The 20,819-nt window shown below is 37.0% G+C and overlaps 1 protein-coding gene across 1 annotated transcript in view; it reads left to right on the top strand.

Moving 5' to 3' along the window:
- The window catches only part of LOC129756154 (uncharacterized), a 38,241-nt gene extending 19,371 nt beyond the window's left edge, over window positions 1-18,870 (top strand). The window contains exons 2-3 of the mRNA XM_055752939.1: window positions 1,109-1,665; window positions 17,455-18,870. Coding sequence (XP_055608914.1) covers window positions 1,109-1,665; window positions 17,455-18,076 — 1,179 coding nt within the window. The 3' untranslated portion in view covers window positions 18,077-18,870. The remainder of the gene's footprint in view (window positions 1-1,108; window positions 1,666-17,454) is intronic.
- The last annotated feature ends 1,949 nt before the right edge of the window (window positions 18,871-20,819 follow it).

The following is a 20,819-nucleotide window of genomic DNA, read 5'->3' as shown; positions in this document are numbered from 1 at the left end:
ACTGGTACCAAATTTGGCATGGGAGGGTATTTGGGTACAAAAAATGTTTCTATGAGTAGATATATGATTATTTATCATCAAAAATTCGTTCAATATCCGGAAATTCGCACAACATTTATAAAATAAAAAAAAATCGAGGGAAATTGATGAAAAACATTTTAAATATTAATTTATTTTGATTTATGTCCGCAGTGTTTAAGTCAAATAATGAAAATGAAAACTGGGCTTTGGTTTGAAATTCGATCAAGTCTGGATAGAACCAGGCTATCGGGAGTGCTGACTATAGATATATATATAGTATGTTAAAAGTTGACTTACAACTGGCCTTAATTAATATATACCCCTTTAAAATTTTTGGCAAACAAGATTTTACACAAATGATCCATTTATTTTCACAAGGGCTCTAGACACAAAATGCAAAAAGCGCTCGTTTGAAAATATAGAATTGAAATATATAGTTGCTCGTTTTTTTTCGAATTACTAAACAAAAAACAATCTTGTACAATTAGATTAGATAATTAGATAATTTTTGTAACAATATTTTCTCAAATCATTTAAGACTTTTTTCCCTATCAGTCAATGGATTTTCAACTTCAAAAATTTGCGTGATTTTAACAGTCGTTTACCCTATTGAATAAACAAAGTCATGGTCAGCTGCAGTTTTTAAAAGGCGAATTAGGAACCAAAGTAAATTCCATAAAACCGCACGTCTTGCGCGGTTGCGATTACGATGCACTTACTTAATGCAGTTCAGGGCACCAGAATGTCGTTGGAACTTGGCCAACGAACCGCGATCTCAGTCCACGTCGGTGCCGGTGCCGGTGCCGATAATGTTCCGTTCATTGCTCCGGAACCCCATTCAGAAGCTTGCACAATTTCAAATCAGTTCCCTGGAATCTCGTTTTACCGTTTTTTATTTTCTGCTCTGTCGTTTGTATCATTCTTGATTCTTGACCTTGCCCACGGTTTTGCTGCTTCAACCAGGGAAGAGATTCCTCGAGCATGATGATACGGCTTATTTGAAACTCGTTTTAATGATGATGATTCCCACTTATTATTAATCAAGATTCAATGTTGTTTCTTCTCCGTCTTTCTTCTAATTAACCAGATGGGAAGACTATCGTCGGTAATTCTCCTGCTAGCAGCTTTCGGCGGCATTCGATCGGCCCCGACGACCACGATCATTCACCAGCCGGCAACTCAGTACTATCTGCTGCAGCCTCAATCGGCGGCCACCGTTAAGATTCAGCAGCATCTGATCCAACCGATTCAGCACCTGAAGCTGGAACCGAAACAGGAACTGATCTACTACTATCCCTCGATTCCGTTGAGTAGCAGCGTCCAGCTACAGCATCACGAGAAGCCCATCCGGTTGGTTTCGTTGAAGCAGCAGGAACCAAACTGGTTCGACCAATTCCTCAACTTCTTCCAGCCAACGTCGACGGAAAAACCGGCCGCGGAATCGCCCACCGAGGCACCTGGCCAAGCTCCAATATCGGAGACAAGTGAGGCCGCTCCCATGAATGAAGCTGATTCTACTACTCCTGCTGCGATGAGTGAGGAGATGATGAAGATGATGATGATGCAGAAGCAGCAGATGTTCATGAGTCCAGCCGATGTTGAACGGCTTCCAACGAAGGCCGGCGTTCAATCAATCCCGAATCGGTAGGTTGAAATCATCTATCTGGACAAGAAAATCTATACAGTCAGTGACAAAAGTTAGTAACCAAGAATATTTTGAAAATGAACTCAATGTACTCTATTTGTGGCTAAAGGGTATGGAAATCCTAATTCAAAATCAAATGCTACCAAATACTTTCCACCTAAATGAAGCCTTGGATAAACCGGAAGTTTTTTCAGTATGAAGGATTTTATTTGATTGTGCCTCATTTTCTCTAATGATTCATTTTTACTTCAAGAAAATTCTGGAATTTCTTAAAATTTATTTTCAATTTAAGATGTATAAACAGATTTGCGATTACATGACTCCTACCGAATTGTTTTACTCAGAAGCGTAATCTACTTGTCTACTGCCGGACACTCAAAATTTTTTAGCAATAACTTCAAAAATATATTTGTGAAAATATTGGTTCCTCCACTGATTTGAAGAGTATCAATATTCGGATCACAAAACTATATAAGAAATAAGTTAATTTACCACCTTTTCATGTGGTAAGAGTTTACTTATTTCCATAGGTGTTGTCTATGGCTGGACACTTTGAATTACTTCGCCAAATTTGTCACCTATGGCACAAAAACGTAGCAAAGTGACTCAAATCACTTGCACAGGTCTTGTGAGTATGTTTTTTTCAAAACTGAACATTCTATGAAGCCATTCATAAAAGTATTTGTTTGTGACAAACCAGAATGAAACATTTGTTTCGATTAAAACTAGAGAAAAATTGTCTTTGACCGGATAGCAAAATCCTCAGATATCCAAATCCTTATCCTTTGAGGGTGCTATACTGTCGTTCCAATCAAGATTGTCCCATGTTGAAAAACATGAAACGAGAAAAACGCGATTGAAAATTCAGCTATATTTCAAATTTTTCTCTCAAACAAAAAATTCACCGACAGTTTTTTCGTAGTGAACAGTTCAAGTTAATCATTCAACAATATTCTCTGCCAAACAAAAATTACATTTCCTACCAAGAGGGTTCTTGTCCTTCGGAACCACCTGCACGTAGTTGGCGGCGTACCACTCCATGGCCTTTTAACCGTATTGGCAAGATGCCGAATCCGGCCAAAACAGTACGAAACAACCGTTTTTCTTCAGGAAAGGCAGAAGACGTTTATTCAAACACTCTTTCACGTAAATTTCTTCGTTGACAGTCCCGAAAGCTATGAAAATGCTGCTTTTCAAGCCACAGGTACAGATGGCTTGTGAAACCAGATATTTCTTCACGAACTTTGACAGTTTCATGTGCTTGAAAATATCTGCTACCTTTCTCCTTCCTTTTGCCGTATAAAACTCCTGTCCCGGAAGCTGCTTGTAGTCGGCTTTGACGTAGGTTTCGTCGTCCATTACCACGCAGTCAAACTTCGTCAGCATCGTCGTGTACAGCCTCCGGGATCGCGCTTTGGCCGTCGTATTTTGTTTATCATCGCAATTTGGAGTCACTACGTTTTTGTAAGTCGATAGTCCGGCTTGTTTTTTGGCTCGATGCACGGTTGTAGACGATACACCCAGCTTATTTGCGGCCTCTCGGAGAGAGGGGTTAGGGTTTCGCTTGAAACTACCGGCAACTCTCTTTGTCGTCTCAGCGGCTTCCGGTTTTCGATTTCCCCCCGATCCAGACTTCCTGGCTGTTGACAATCGTTTCCCAAACACTTTAATTACATTAGTAACGGTTGATTTGGCAACTTTTAGCGATTTTGTCAGCTTTGCGTGCGAGTAGCTCGGATTTTCGCGATGCGCGAGCAAAATTTTGATACGCTGCTCTTCTTCCTTGGACGGCATTTTGACAACTGAAGAGTGAATTCCAAAATTAAAATAGGAGCAACATTCTACACACACACGTCTTCAAAATAAGGGATGTTCAGGTTTTTAAATGCAAAATTGAAAGAAATACGTCAAGTTGATATTGACCAAATTTTGACCGTATCACCCTTTAAGTTCAGAACAGAGTATACCTGTTTGTGTTTTTATTCGAAAGTGTTGAAAGAGAGTGTTTCCAGCAAAAAATTGAAAATGACCCAAAAGTCACATAGGACAGTCTTGCTTAGTACGGCAGTATAGAGATGAAAGAAGTGACAGTTTCAAGTTGTAATCATGTTCAATTTTGAATATCTGCTGTCTGGTCATAGACAAATCGATTTTTTTTTATTTTCCTAACATTTCGTTTGAACGGAAGTTTTTTTTATCTTTCATCTACTGTAGTCGAAAGATAACCAACAAACGATGATATTTATGTTCAATTCACATATGACAAACCGTAAAAACTGACCACAATTTGAATGCAAAGTTTAGGCGATCCTCTCCGAACTACTCAGCAAAAGCATTCGATGCCTTTCTGTTGTTTACCTTTTCAGACTGGATTGCCATATATCTAACACCATATCAGGCATCTATTTACCCAATTTTTATGTTGACAAAACATTATTAGGATATTGCGTGTTCGAAAAATCAATGTTGTTCGGCCATAGACAAGTTCCCCCTATATTTTTCTTTGTTTTAGATCGAGATTATTGGTTCAAAATTTATTTTGGAATTTTAAATCTGATAACAACTACTCTCCCTTTTTTTAGAGCTCCAAACTGAGATTTGAATTGATATCTATCAATTGAATAACGATCTTTAAGAATTTTTTTTCAACTAGAAGTCTTAATTAAACTTAATTTTATTCGGGTGCATCCAAATAAAACAATTTCTTTAGGGACCCTCAACAATGAATTCTGGAAATCATTAACTTTGCATCACTACTTTTTTTAAGGACACACCCTGAAAGTCCAGAAAAACTCTCCTATTTTTCTCAACGGATTTTTACCAAATTTTAAGTTTTGGAACCTCGTGATGTAACTCAAATGTGTTTCTCAGACGGTATTCAGCTACAAGACTTCAGTTTTCCGTTAGTCAAAGTCTAAGAAAAAATCCTAAAATACATGCTATGGAAAAAAGACTGTAGATCACCTAAGGAATGCTCAAAAAATTTTAATTTATTTTTCAAGAAAGCTTAAGTTAAAAGCTATACGTATAACTACGTATACGTACGTTGCTTATATATAGGATATATTTAATAATTTTGTAAAGTATTGCAGCACTTTTTCAGTTACTCAATTAAAATCGGTATGAAATTGGCTTTTGGTGAAGTTAAAATTTCAAATTGGCAAAATGTTTGAAAAACAGCTACACCTAAGAATTCGTCAAAAAATTTTGTTTCGTATTTTGACAATTTTAAAAATTCTAAAATGTGCCACATTAGCTTAATAATCCTTTTTTCAAAATTTTTCTTGTGTGACTTAAAAAATTTTGACGGTTCATTGATTGAAAAGTACGGTTTTTACACCACTTTTTTTACATTTGTAGGGTTCATGATCTAACAAAATTTAAAAAAAAGTATCCTTATGTGAAACGTATAGCTTCTAACATCAACTTTCTTGGACTCTAACGGAAATTTTTTTGAGCATTCCGTAGCTGATCATCAGTATTTTTTTTACGAAGCATGCTTTTTCGTATTTTTTTTCTTAGATTTTGAATAACGGAAAACTGAAGTATTGTAGCTGAATAATGTATGAGAAACATTTTTGAGTTTCATCACGATGTTTTTAAAACTATAAATTTTGTAAAAATCGGGTGGGAAAAGAGGGTGTGAGGTGTCAAATTGACACTCCAGGGACTGCAATGGGTTAACATTTCAGGGATGGATGATGTTTAAAAATGTTAGAACCTGGTTGGAGCTTTATCAGGGAGTGTCAATCTCAGACTGGATTTTTTAGTTAAAAATTACCGCTAAATAAAATTCTAAAAGCCGACTTCATGAACTCCGATAATATTTCATCGTTCAATTCAACTATAAAAAGAACAATTCATATTACTTTAAGATCACTCAGTTTGAACGTAAATTTGCAGAGGTTAAGGTACAGTTCGGTTGAAATATAACTCAACAATCGGAACATTATATACAAAATTATAAAACAATACTTCTATAAATAAAAAACATTTATGTTTAGATGGGTATTCCGCCGTGATAAATTTGCGTTATTTTTCGGCAAAAATTTAACTGAAAAAATTTACATGCTTAAGGTCACCAGATTGCCCGATTTTAACCGGGTTTGTCCGGAGATTCAATACAAAATTTGGGAACAGTCCGATCCGGCCCGATTACCCGGATTTCAGCCGGATTCATTTACTTTATTTGACAAATCAATAAAAAAAAAATCAAATTGTATTGTAAAACGATTTTTTTTTGAGAACGATTTAAAAAAATAATCATGAAAGGTTTTCTGGATGAATAAAATACGATTTAAATTCAATCGATGAGCTTTGAAGAAGTTTTTTTTCAATTTTTTTCTTGATTTTTGTTGAATAATATCTGGATTTTGATTTGATTTACATTCATCGATGGTTAAAATTTTTGAACTTGCTCAAGAATCTGATTCATTTACCTCATTTGACTCGAGCATAAAATAAGTTTTTTTTTAATCCGCCAATTTCTTTAAAAAAAAAAACTAATTCTTTGTTCACATCGAAAAAGTTAAGTCTACCAAACTCTTGAGTAAATTTAAAAATCAAATTTTCAAAACTGATAGTTAAAAATTTAAATTCACGCTTGAATCCTATTCTTATTATTTGGATCCAAGTTTAAGACTTTAGTTTGAAATTTGGCTCTTGAAAAAACTGTAAAATGTATAATGTTGAAAAATCCACAAAAAAAAGGAATTTTCTGAGGCTTTTTTTTTATTTTAAATTATATGTTTCTTTTTATGCAAATATTATTTATCATAAATCATTTCCTGAACTAAAATTCTGTGACTTCTTTGAAATAAACTCAAATTCTACTTAAAACTAGTTATTTTTGTAATTACGAACTGATTTGATGAAAATAAAAAATTTTGAAATTGAATAAAAAATTAATATTGTAAGTCTGCGATTGAATTCCTCAACTATTTATGCGTATAAATTATAACAATTTTGATATTTTTATCTTAATTGTTGGAACCAAATTCCAAAATTCAATACGCTTTCTAACATCTACTAAATAGAAAACGATTTTTGAACTATTATTCAAGATCTGAATTTTAAATATGAACCCAGAAGTAAAATTTAATGTTTTGGGTATCAATTTGTTTCTAAATGGACCTTCGCATTTGAATTTAAATATGAATTACAATTGATGAATTCCGCAGCATTGTTAAATATGTTTTAATTCTGCAGAACATTGAAGTTTAAGAACTCTGACTCTAAATAGGTAGCGGAAATTCAAAATGGTTTCTTTTTTTTTTAATATTTGGAAAATTATCTTTATTATCTTATTATTGAAAATGGATATAAGTTTAAAAAAATCATAAATCGAATTTTGAATAAAATGCAAAATCAAATTTCAACCAGTATTTCAAAACAGCCTTTCATTTCTAATTTCTTATGATAATTCGACCTGTAAATCAAGAATTCTGAACTGGATTTAGAATCGCAAATATGAAAATAGAATTGGATTTTTATCATGATGGTTTTGCATCAGTTTTCAGTAACCTTAATCATTAATAAAAATTTGATAAAAAGTATTAAGCCTTGGGTGTAGAGTAAAACCTTTCATTTGTTTTTTCTGGACCCTCATGGGGGGGCTCAAAAACCCCCTCTCCTCCCTCTCTTCCTACGGCCATGGCTGTATGCAGTTGTTCAGCAAATTGGCTAGGTCTTTTTTGAAAATTATCGATTTTTCCAGATGTTCCCATTCTAGCTATCTGCCAATAAAGTCTCAAGTTTTCATTTAAGTTTTATTCTTGATCCACGTACAAGCTCCCGTCTTGCTTTATTCCCCATTAATACTCTTGTGTGATTCTCGTGAGATATATATATTTGTGCTGCATAATTTTGCATGACGGGTTATAAAATAGGGAAAGCAGTTCCGATTCACTTGAGGACAATAAAAAAATAAGTGACTCAAAAAGGAATGAATGATTTATGAAATTGTTTTTCAGATTTTCATAAACATTGTTTAAACAAAACTTCTTTAAAGAGATCAATAAACCCTTTATCAATTTAGGCTGAGATTGTACAAATTTGAAATGCGTTTTTTAATGTTTTTAATATAAGTATTCAAAACTGGATTCGCTAATCAGCTTTAAAATGTTCTTGTGATTCTCTGAAGAGTTTTCAAGATTCTTTGGAAATTGAACCAATAATCTGTTTATTTAATAATAAAAAACTTCACTGTTCAAACCATTAAATTCCCTACTTTCAATTAAAAGTACTATTAGGGAAATTCCTTTTTTCCGTATTTCGTCATTTAGTCCCTCGAACATTTCGTAAAAAAATTCACTATTTTTTGACATTTGAAAAAAATACTACCTTTTATTAAATCCTAATAAAATTGAAAGTTGACAGCTCAATTATTCAAAAATTAATTTAGGATTTGATAATTCCTAGTAAGTTTGTTTTACTCACCCCTATGATTCAAGGATGAATTGCATTGGTTTACTTGAAATATATTTTTTTAATTATATCTTAAAACAAATGAAATTTGAAATATTGATGAACAAAATCTATTCTATTCGAATGAAGCCCCAAATACATACTTTAAAAACTTATTTATTGCATTACAAGGCAACAAAATTAACCTTCTTCCGAGGTTTAACATTTAAGAACTGATTTTGACTAGTTTGCGGGTGCTGGTTTCAAATATGCAATTAGATTTATTTCTAGCAGCTCTTGTTTTCGAGATAACTTAACAAAATGGGTTAAAATTTATTGAATCGATTTTAATCGATCAATTTCAAAATTTCCACATGCCACTTAAACAAGAGCTGATAGACAAAACCTGGAAAATGATTCAAATTCAGGACGCCTAAATCTCCAAAAACAGTAATGGCACTTATGGCACCAAAAATGCTGTTTTAACTTGAAAAAAATATCTTTTAGAGCACCTTGACTTTAAAAGCATTTTCGCCTATTGTTTGTTAATGTTTGGTTTAATATAAATGCCAGTAGTCCATCCATAAAATAACTGATAGGAAATTGAAAATGTACAATTTTGACACATATGAAATATATCAATCAATATTTAAAAAGGTTGTTAGAATTTTATCAGCATGTCTCCTGGCTGGACAAATCCGGGATCTATATATAAAAAAACAAACCGGGCATTTGATTTCAAATTTTTCGACCAAAACTCTTGGCAATATCCCAGCAAATTCGGTCGAAACCCAGGAATTGCTCAACAAAACGTATTTAAAACTTCCAAATTACTATTCGTTATTGATTTTATAAACTTGCTCTAAAATTTTAGTTCTGGAAGCATAAATAAATAAGAAATAAAAACACAATTTGTTTGATTTGGCAGATAAAGTGAATAAAGCCTAACAAAATCCGAGATTTGATCAATGAATTACGAGAAACCCGAAAAAAACCCGATAAACTGGCAACCTTAATATAGAATTTGTTTAACTGTGTAAAGTTTTTAAATAAGGAAATTGGCAATTTCAGAAATATTCCAGCGTCTTTTTGCTTTTAATTTTAATGTGGAATATTTCTGTACCAATTCTTGTGTTAAATTTTGAGACTGTTTCGAGAATATCTTCAATGCAATGCAATGTCCTAATCTTCAATGCAAAACTGACTTGTTTCGCCAATATAAGTTTTTCTTACATTCTGCACATTTTGTGTCATACACTTCATTACTTTTTTTCTATTGAAAAAAAAAAATCGATTAATAAAAAATGATTTTTAATAGTTTTTCTTCTAGATCTGCGTAATACGGTATTGTTATTGCGAGTTTTTGGAATGTTCGTTTATTTCACTTAAACTGTTGAACGAATTATGCGATCTCTCTTTCATCCTTTTTCGAACAATGATTCCGAATAGTTATTTATGTTTAACATGTTTCTTCACAGTTTGAAGTGTTCTCTTCCTTAGTTTACATTTGTTGATTTCGATGTCTTTAATAAGCTTATTAATAAACTTGATAAACTAATTATATTTATTGATGCTTTTTATTGAGAACAGCTATTTCTTATGTGTTTTTTTTTTTTTTGCATTTCTGCGAATTGATAGTTGGAAATATCAAAACATAATAGCCGTTGGGTGGAAGGAATCAAAAAGTTGTGGAAAATGTCAGTGTTGAGGAACGGTATTAATTAGTTGCTATAAAGCAAGAGCCACCCCAAGCGATTTGAAAACTAGTGAGTTCTCTCCTGAGAACTCACTCTCGAATGACCGATCCCCAGGATCGTGTTGAGAAAACCGATTTGTTTTGCCAGCCAGCATAAACCAATAAAAGTCAGTTCGCAGCAACCGCCAAACAGACAACATCGGTCTAATCAAGGTGGGTACATATTCAGGAGGTGTTCCCGAATAACGAATTCCCGATTCAGCCATTTTGGCTATGTAGGCTATGCAACTATACGGAACTCATGAAGTTTGTTTACCAACAAACCCCAGAAAAGCTGAGCAAAAAATAAACAAACTCATTGAAAGCCCCGCTCACTCCTCGCCTACTTACTGTGAAAGTCGGAGAACCTAGTGTATCTAAGAACCTTGGGTCTAATTATTACTCCGTCGGCTCGGGCTAAGTTAAGTGTTGGGAAATAAAGTTCAAGTGATCCCAAACTCGGTCGGATTAGTTATTCCGGAAGAAAATAACCATTTCTAATGTGATCAATATCACAGCACCGCAACAAGAGGTTTAATAAAAAGACGGTGGTGATTGGGTAGCCTTAATTGCACCCATAGTGCAAGGTGTAAAACTCTAAAGTGCTAATATTGAAGTGTTCCCCAGGTCGCTCCCAAAGTGAATACAGTCCACTGAAGAACATTTATAATTTATTGGGACGATCCGGAACATTTTTTGGTCCTTCGAGCCGGATGTGTGGCCAGTAAGGCCTACGGATAGTGTCGGGAAGATTCGGAAACCCACCAAGCGGCTTCAGTGCGCGGCCATCGCACTTAGGAAGCATCAAGCCACCGCTGCCATCGCTGCTACGCCATCGCGCTGCTCAGCGCTATTCAAAGCACCGCGAAACCACAGCTGCGCCATTTGCTACAACACAGAGCAACCACGGAGGGCGAACAATCAGTCGGATTTACGGTCGGAACTTTCCTGAGGCCTATGGAATCGGCTTACGGAAGCCAGGAAAGTATAAAGTGTGCATGATCTGTGGTGTCGTTTTGTGGGTCAGATAATTGTTAAAAATAAAGTTTAACAAAACGGTATCTATTTCTTGAGTTGATTATTTTTTATTATTGTGTGCAATCCTTGATCGGTTTTTTAACCATCCTCCTCTGCTGCTCATGATTTCTGAATTGGCAATTATTTTTGTTGATATTTCTCAGTCATTCGGGTGCGTTTGGTCATTTAATTCGGTAAAAATTAAGAACGTTGAGTTGAGTTGAGTCAACTAATGATTAGTTGGAGCATAATTAAATAACGGTGAAAGCAAGTAAAGTGCTTTGTGTGAGCGAATCATTGGCCTTTGAATGAGTCAGTTTTTGGTTTAAGTCAGCATAATTTATTTATGATCTGCGGAGATCACTAGGACGTGTCGGTGAAGAAATCTTATCATTTCTTAAAAAAAAAAAAACTATTTCAAATTATTTTTAAAATTTGTGTGTGATTCGGCAATCTAGTGCAACATTAACAAGCGGACGTGTCGATGTGCAAATAATTTTTTTGGTTCAGATTTTTGAAACGGATTTTTAAGTTCTTAATTGAGCTTTGTCGGATTGTGTCAGAATATTTGTCGGTTTTTTGTCAGATTTTGAGTCAGTGAAAATTTCATCATGGAAGACGTCGACTTCAACGATTTGAAAGAGCAAGAGCGACAACTCAAACGGACCATCCACGGTGTAGCGAGGTTCGTTGAAGGCTTTTCGATGGAACGACACGAAAACCAAATCGACGTTCGGTTAGAATTGTTAGAAGATGCGATGCGGAGATTTCACACAATCCAGCGAAAGATTAAATTGATTCATGACGAAGAAGACCTCGAATTCAAGCCAGAATCAAAAGAAACCGAAGGCCAGCGGGAGAAACGAGTTAGAGCCAAAATCGCCAAGCGTGAAGCAGAGTTTGATGAGGCAGCATCCCAGGTCGAAGAGGTTTATTGCACAGCGAAATCTTCCCTGGTGGCCTTCAAGCGGAAAAAACAAGTGTCAGTTGAATTGTCAGAATCTTCTACAAGTTCGGTTATGTCTCGCGTGAAACTTCCTGAAATCCAGCTGCCCCATTTCAGTGGAAGAATTCGAGAATGGATCACCTTCCGCGACATGTTCCAGAGTCTCATTCACAACAACGATCAGCTGTCCCCAATTGACAAGTTCACCTACTTGAGGTCATCGGTGAGGGACGAAGCACTCCAAGAAATCGGCTCTATTGAAATTACGGCGGCGAACTACCAAGTGGCATGGAGTATACTAGAAAAGCGGTATGAGAACAAAAAGCTCATTGTTAAAGCTCATCTCGATGCGCTCTTTGCAATTGAACCAATTCGTCGAGAGAACAGCGAGTCCTTGAATCGGCTTATCGGTGACTTCGACAAAAACTTGCAGATGTTGGACAAGATTGGGGAAAATACCAAAGAATGGTCGACGTTGTTGGCGCACATGATCTGCATGCGTCTGGATCCCGTAACACTTCGGCAGTGGGAAACGCATCACAATTCGAAGGAAGTGCCAACCTATTCCAACCTGATGAACTTCCTCCGAGATCAGTGTTTGGTTCTGCAATCTCTAGTCGCCAACACTTTGCCAGAGCCTCAGCATCCAAGGTTCACGAGATCACCGGAGCCACAGTATCGACGCTTTAGGAGCTCGCCTCAGCCAGACTATCGACGGTTGAGAAACACTACAACTTTAATCGCATCGCAGCCTCCAGAATGTTGTACCATTTGTGGAGATCGTCAGCACAACATTGTCCAGTGTCGGACGTTGAAGAGTTGGTCTGTGTCAGAACGGTTTTCGGAAGTCCACAAACGTCGCTTGTGTTTTAAGTGTTTGCAACCTGGACATTATGCCATAGATTGTACCAGAAGTCCCTGTCAAAAATGCCATCGGAACCACCACACACTTTTGCATTATGAAAGTCCTCGCTACTTCTATCGGCCTCACTCACCATCTTACTCCTCCTCCGTTCCACCAACGCGTAACAGACCCGATAATGCCAATCAATTTGAAACGAACCAAAGTAGAGAAAGCACACAAAATCAGCACACACCAAATCGAAGAACTCAGCAATCCACCAATTCGTACCCAGTTGTTCAAGCACCCCACCCACAAAATTACCCACAGTACACCACAGATAACCTTTCGCACACTTTGGAATCAGTCAGTAACCCATACAGAGTATGAGTTTGTCAGTTTTTTTGTTGTCGACTGCTATCATTCGCGTTAAAAATCGGTTTCGAAAATCACACGATTTCAAGAACGTTGCAATTGTGGTCACAGTTTTGCTACGTCTCTAGTAGTATTGCAATCAACTAAATCTCCAGAAATGTTGAGATCACACGGAACAGGTTATATCTCGGTCGTTACGCAACTTGCCTATCTTGCGTTCGTGAGATTGTATCTGAACAAATGTCGGAAAATCGGTCAGCAAAACTGTCAGTAAATCATTTGGTTGAGTCAGAAAAACATTCAGATCCCAAAGCGGAAACTTGTCAGAACCACATTCAGAAACTCATTCAGAAACCCATTCAGTACAACAGTCAGAATCTATGTCAGTTTTTACGTCAGAAAATCAGTCAGTCGGACGAAGGTCCTGAAGTAACTCGCATCAGCCATTTGTTGGAATTTCTTCAGCTCATCTTGAAGATTTGCGAGTAGAACAAATTCGTCGAAGGCCAACCCACATTGGTCCAAATTTAAGATCGCTTCGTATGCGAGCTGAAATCGGACAGCACAACTGCAAAACCACTTGAAATTTTGCTTCATCGTGTCGCACCTCAATCGTCGTTTGTCGAACGAAGAATTGACGGTGGACCCAGTTGGTCAGAATGACTAAAATGTCCCCTATTCTATGCCTCCGTCTACATCGATATCCTATCAGTGCAGACGTCGAGAAGAACCATCAGCACATAACACACTCTGCGAAAGACGGTACAACTCGCGGTCTAAAATCGACGAAAAAGGAAGCGTTGGAAAGGGTCGACAGCAGACATTGTCATAGGTGACAATGTAACGGTTGTTGGAGCTAATCATGAGCTCAAAGTTTCTGGTTGAATGGTCTACTTTAAAGAAAATAGTCAATGGGTAAGAAAACGTCAAACATAGAACAAAAACGAAATAGTTGACCGAGACATCTACATAACCTTATTACTTTCCATGCGCGATAGCAATCATGTCGACAACATAATGTCAGTTGATCAAGAATGATCGTGTCAGATGAAATGAGTCGGAAATGAAACATGTCAGAGTATCACATATCAAAACTTGTCAGATATTACAGTCAGAAATGATTCTGTCAGAAACTAAATTTGTCGGAAATTTGTCAGATTATGCGTTTATTTATATGTACGTTTTTTGTCAGAATGTGTTTGTCAGATTTGAGAAATGGAAAAAAGATGCATGTCGTTAAAATTGTCCAAAAGAAAAACTAAAGTCCTTCCGAATATTTTTCATGACCGCATCATCGATGGCATCATGTTCCACCAATGGCCACTTCCGGTTTTTGAGCGGCCTATCACCTAACTGCGGCGGCGGCACAATTACGGACAGCACCTAATTTCGGCATTATCAGGACATCACCGGTTCAAGAATGGGTCCAAGGAAAAGGCAGAAGTGGCTACTACAACGATTACTCAATCCGGTGTCAACCTCTGGTCGGAAATCGACGGGTTGACGCTTGGAAAATTGGTCATCGGTCGAACAAGTAACAGCCAAACAGTCGAATTACAACCTCTGGTCGAAAGTCGACAGGTTGTGATATCGACTACATCGTCGTCATCGGTTGGTCACCATAAACAACCATCATGTCTGGATCGTTTCATTGAACAACAACGCCTACACCCTACACATCGTAATCGGAATTCTTATTCACGCCACCCTTCACCAAATTCCATCGGATCAGCCTGCTACCAATCACCTATTGATGAGCATCGCCACAGCATCATCATTTTCAAAATTTCATTGTCCTTTGAAAATCACGTATGATAAAATCGACAGGGTCTTGTGTTCGTCGTTGTTGTCCACTAGCCAGAAACATCAAGTCTTGCCAAGCACCACACGAACATTCATCGTACCCCGAACGAAAATTCAACAATTTCCCGGTCAATTTCCAACGTCAGTTCGGAGCGCATCATGTAGTCATCGGTCATCGGAAAAATGTTCATCGGCTCATTCCCTATATGTCATCATAGTTTCGGTTCCGGAAACGCCAAGAATTCAACAATTAATCGGTTAACAGCTGTTTTATTGGTCAACTAATGAATGATGGTCGAAAAAACAACTCCTGGTCGAAAGTCTACGGATTGAACCTTCAAAAGGTATCGCAACGCAACATCACTATGTGACGATGAGCGGGATCAACATCGGCCAACAAACGGTGGTCATCTTTCAAACCATTGACCCATGATTCTTCAGCTAATCTGCATCGGGCCACAGTTCGACATGCAGCACAATTACACCCACTGTATGGTTTCACCAACTGCACTGAAAGGTCCTTCGCAGCGTATCAGTTTCTGCTTACGGCCAATAGCACATCCCATGGTCACCAGGTCCATCATCACCTACAAGAAAAAAACCACGGTCGTGATTTTTTAATTTTTTGGATGTTTAAAAAACTTACAATTCACGCGAAATCGACACGGCCTATTGATTTCGGTTGCTGTGCACCTGCCAGCAACTGCAGCGAGAAACTAAAATCCACCACCCAGCAGCGGATGGAGCTAATCGGAACCAGCAGCAACAGCATCTAATTAATTGAGGAGGAGAATCAAGATATCCATCAGCTGCGTCTCGAATAAGTAATGTTATGATTCGACTTACCTTGTTCTTGGAATTTGCTGTTTTTTCGTACGAAGAAAGGATTTTTGGCACCACATCAGCAGTCTGGAAGAACCACGATTGATTTTTGATTGTTTTGATCGTCCGTTCATCATCGCCACTCACCACACAACATAGTAGGAAGGAGAGAGCAAAAAACGACATGGGCGAGAAATATTCTGGTGCGTTAAGCTCTCGATGCACGAGCGATTGATTTGACAGAAATTGAAAACTAAATCATTAGAATGTTATTTGCATTGTATAATTTTAGAACGTAAGCATAGTTTTGAAATTGTTAGACATAAGATACAAATGTTAATGTGTTGAAACGTGTATGTTTCAAGGGGGCCGGCATGTTGAGGAACGGTATTAATTAGTTGCTATAAAGCAAGAGCCACCCCAAGCGATTTGATAACTAGTGAGTTCTCTCCTGAGAACTCACTCTCGAATGACCGATCCCCAGGATCGTGTTGAGAAAACCGATTTGTTTTGCCAGCCAGCATAAACCAATAAAAGTCAGTTCGCAGCCAGAGATGCCAATATGCCTGATTTTTCAGGGATTGCCTGATTTTTCGAGGCTCTGCCTGACAACCTGAAAAGCCATTGAATTTCCCTGATTTTTCAAAAAATGCCTGATTTTGCCTGATTTTTGCGAATGTGATGAAAAATGGATAGTAAGGAACTAAATTAGGTACCATTGCTGAAGTTAAAAAGCGAAAATGTGGCTGAATGAAACCAATCGAAAGATTCCCATTAATTCATATCTTAAAAAGGGAATGAAAAGGAATCTTTCGGCTTTGATTCAGTAGAATTATGCAACCAAGTAGGCCCACAACACACTAAAAATGTAGGGTGATGACCAAAAAAAAAAAAAAAGGTCATCACTTTTAGAGGAATTTCCGTTACTTATGTAGCCTGATTTTGCCTGATTTTTATTTCACCAGTTCCCTGATTTTTGAAAATATATGTTGGCAACCCTGTTCGCAGCAACCTCCAAACAGACAACATCGGTCTAATTATTACTCCGTCGGCTCGGGCTAAGTTAAGTGTTGGGAAATAAAGTTCAAGTGATCCCAAACTCGGTCGGATTAGTTATTCCGGAAGAAAATAACCATTTCTAATGTGATCAATATCACAGCACCGCAACAAGAGGTTTAATAAAAAGACGGTGGTGATTGGGTAGCCTTAATTGCACCCATAGTGCAAGGTGTAAAACTCTAAAGTGCTAATATTGAAGTGTTCCCCAGGTCGCTCCCAAAGTGAATACAGTCCACTGAAGAACATTTATAATTTATTGGGACGATCCGGAACAGTCAGCTAGTGCTTTTATATTGTGAACACCTTTTGAACTTCTTGTGTTATTCTTCAATAACAGAAAAGGTTCTTAAAAACGCAAGTTCATACGTATATAAACTCATTTAGATGAGATATTCTGAGTTATGTTGAGATAAGCTTTGAGAGATTTACATTCATAAGAATGAAAGTTTGGAAGTTGAAATAAATCTTAAGATTGAATAAAAATGTTTTAAAATGTACAAATGCATAATTAGAAAGAAGCTACTAAATGAAAAAAAACTCTACTCACTCGACAGAGAAAGTGAAGAAAATTATTTACATTAATAGGAACTTTTTAATTTTGTTTCTTACCAAAGTTTGTTGAAAAAAATATAAAATTACTTCGTGGGTACACTTTCTAATTTCTTGAAACAAACTTTTTTTGTTCTCTATGTTGAAAATTGCTATTTTTCTGTGTTTTGCTATTTTTTGTCATTTTTTTCCTTTCCAATTTTTTTTAAATATTTTATATTACCGCTGTATTCCAGCTACTACATCTTGACCGGAACCCCCCAGTTCTATGGCAACTTCGATGCCCTGCAGAACCCTCTGAGTCCAATCTTCAGCCTCCAACCGCTGCAAGCCATCCATGCCCGTAACCCTAGCTCGGACATCCTGGCTGCCGAGGACGACCAGCAGCGATTCCAGCCTCAGATTGTATCCTCTCTGGCCCCGATTGCTCCCGTTCCGGCTCCAGTGCCAGCCCAGCTAAAGAACGACCTGCTCGAATCGCACCCGGACAAGGTGGACCGGACCTGGGGTCGCTCGTTGGCCGAAGACGACGAACCGGAACCGGAACAGGAACAACAGAACGAGCAGCCCCAAATTCAGCGACGAGCTGACGAAGAGGAGCTGCCCATGATCGAAGATGAGGAGGAGGACAAACCTCAGCAGCAGCAACAGGAACAGGAGAAGGCCACCGGAAGGCAATCCGATGATCCATCTGTGGCGGCCGTCAAACCAGCAGGAATTGCCATCGCCGGAAAGGGTGGATTAGCTGCGTCCTCACCCACTGGAACTGCCATCACCGGTGCCAATGGGCTGGCCCTGGCGAATCCATCGGCCACTTCCGTTGCCGGAAACTTTTTCGATGACGATATCAAAGCTTAAAAGCTTGGAAAATTTCATGCATGACAACACGACTGACGAAATGCCATAAACTTTGACAACATCAAAAAAATCGACGGAAATTATTTCTAGTGATAAAAGTTAAGCAAACTCAATGAGTTTGCCTCGAAAGTTGAGATATCGCGTATCTCGACGATGAGAGCTATTGAAAATCTCGACAATGGTGCTGGTAGAAAAAGCTTAAACGAAATGATTGGTTGAATGTAATGAAAAACGAACCAACATTTCGTTATTCTTGGAAAAACGAAATCTAAACGTGAAAGGATATTTTCGTATACGTAGTAAAACGGGACTATTTTTGGCACATTAGTGGTTCTACTCGTGCCACGTAATGGCAGCCAAAAGGTTCACAAACTGGACTGAGTCATCCCACCTCTTAGAGAGCGTTGAGGATGCCAAATTTTTATTTATACACACGATAGATAAGTGGGGCAGGTGGAATCGAGCTTGAGATTAAAATGTTTGAAAGTTAAGAATAGGAATCATTTGTTAGAAAGAAGAATTCTAAATTAACACAAATCACGCGTATTTATCCGAAATCGAATGAGACTTTAGCTTTAAGGAACACTCATCATGCCATCATATTTCATCGCTACTAAAATTAAGTGGATCTTTTTTGGACTAGCGGCTTTCAGTTAGCAAACATTGTGGCTTCAAATTAAAATAAAGACAGTCGAAAAAAGATCTACTGCTCTTGGAACGATCATTGCATATCATCACTACAAAAATGTGTGAAAAAAATAACGCAAAAAAAAGAAATAAAAAAATCGAACATATCCTTGTTATTTGGATATCTAATTTAAGGATGACAAACCTATTCAAATAAAAGTACTCGCTTGTTAATCTGACACTTTTTGATCGGACATCAAGATCGGATTATCAAAATTAGAAGTTTTTGGTGTCTGGATGGATTTTCATATTCCTCCCAATCAAAATGTCTGAAAATCCCATATAAACTTCAGGCTCGTTGAGCGACCCCTTCCCGCAATCCGATCTGGCCCAAATTTGGCATGAAATCCTATACTAGGCCTAGGATCAATTTTAGCTTGGAGCGCAAAACTTTTTCAAAAGTCAGATAATCAAGGCATTCTAAGCTACACATAAAAATATTAGATTCGCACCTATTCTTCAGTTTATTAAAAAAAAATGTTTTTTTAATTATTGTATAGCAAAAGTCCCTTTTAATGTTGCACATTATAGAAGATACGAGGCCCGAGTTCAAGAAAACAAAATTCGGCATCTCTGAAAGTTGTTTTAGTTATGAAGAAATCTCCTTATTCCAATTTACTTTGCGATCAAATACGGGTACATTTTGTTTTCAATTTTCTTGAAAACTATTTGATCAATTATTTATTTTGTCTTTTAGTTTTGTACATTTGTGTTTGAAAATGTTATGATTGAAGATTTTAGGAATAAGTGAAGTCTTAAGGAAATTTGAAGGAATAAGTTGAAATTTTTAAATGTGATTTACTCATGAATTTTGGTCGCATACTTCGAAAACAAAAGTCGTTCTAGACTCCCTAATGGATTTTCTTATATATAAAAATGGAGCCATTTTCTTTGTGATAACATCACGTATGAATGGTCGGTCGGAAAGAAGTGAAATTTGGTATCCGAGGGTTTTTTGGGTCAGAGATGGTTTGTATAATAGTTTCAAGAATCTCACTTTTTTTGAAAGGGGGGTCCCCATACAAAATTATCTCTTCACATCTCTTATATATAAAAATTGAGGCATTTTCTTTGTAACAACATCACGTATGAATGGTCGGTCGGAATGCAGTGAAATTTGGTATCTGAGGGTTTTTCGGGCCAGAGATGGTTTGTACAATAGTTTCAAGAATCTCACTTTTTATAGAAGGGGGGTCCCAATACAAATTCAACTTGATTTGTTACGAATTCCATAAGAATCTATTCGCATGCACGAAGCAGTTAAGGACGTGTTGATGATATTAAACATTTATTACGATTTATACTTCAGAAGGTAAAACGAAGTTTACCGGGTCAGCTAGTTTTCATTAAAAGTGCATTGGCATTGGGTTGGGTTGGGAGCATGCGATTGATTGCCTTAAGAAAATGTACCTACAGTTAATAACATAAACAATGTTCGAGTATTACATCGAAGTCACCTACTGGATTGAAAAAAGAAAAACAAACCTGCGAATGACAGAAATCTCGTTAGTAAAAAAGCGTCGCTAGTCCTACAGTCTCTTTTCGGTTTGGTGCTATACACATAATAATTTGAAAAGCTTTCGGTGATGCCGATATTTGATTTATAAAGAAAGTTAAATTAAATATTGACAGTCAAATTTCGTTATGAAGTAGGCGATGATTCGTTTGCCCTTTATAAGGAATGTGGGTGGTCAGAAGTGCTATTTGTCATGAAATAGAAACAGTTATTCGCCGGAAATTAGTAATTTGTGCCTGAGATTGCTTTTGATAGCCTCATGGTGCAGAAGTAACAACATACATATTTGAAATTGTAGTGAAAATTATTAGCCTAATCATTACTTTGGGATACCTTCCTAAGATGTTCATATTTTCGATTTTTTTTATAAGGCTCTCTTAATTATTTCCTAGTTTTTTTTTTTAATTTCCATTTCCGCACCTTTCATGCGAAATGAATGTAAGGGCTTACTACAAGGTTGATTAAAAAAAAAATAGTCCTAAACAGACCTCGTATGGTTTTTTGTTCTACCAACAGATTCCGTTTCTTTTTTTATTTTCA

The sequence above is a fragment of the Uranotaenia lowii genome, chromosome 3, assembly GCF_029784155.1.
Source record: "Uranotaenia lowii strain MFRU-FL chromosome 3, ASM2978415v1, whole genome shotgun sequence".
Taxonomy (NCBI): Eukaryota; Metazoa; Arthropoda; class Insecta; order Diptera; family Culicidae; genus Uranotaenia; species Uranotaenia lowii.
Note: the sequence above shows the minus strand (reverse complement) of the source record. Positions and strands in the feature narration are given on the sequence as shown.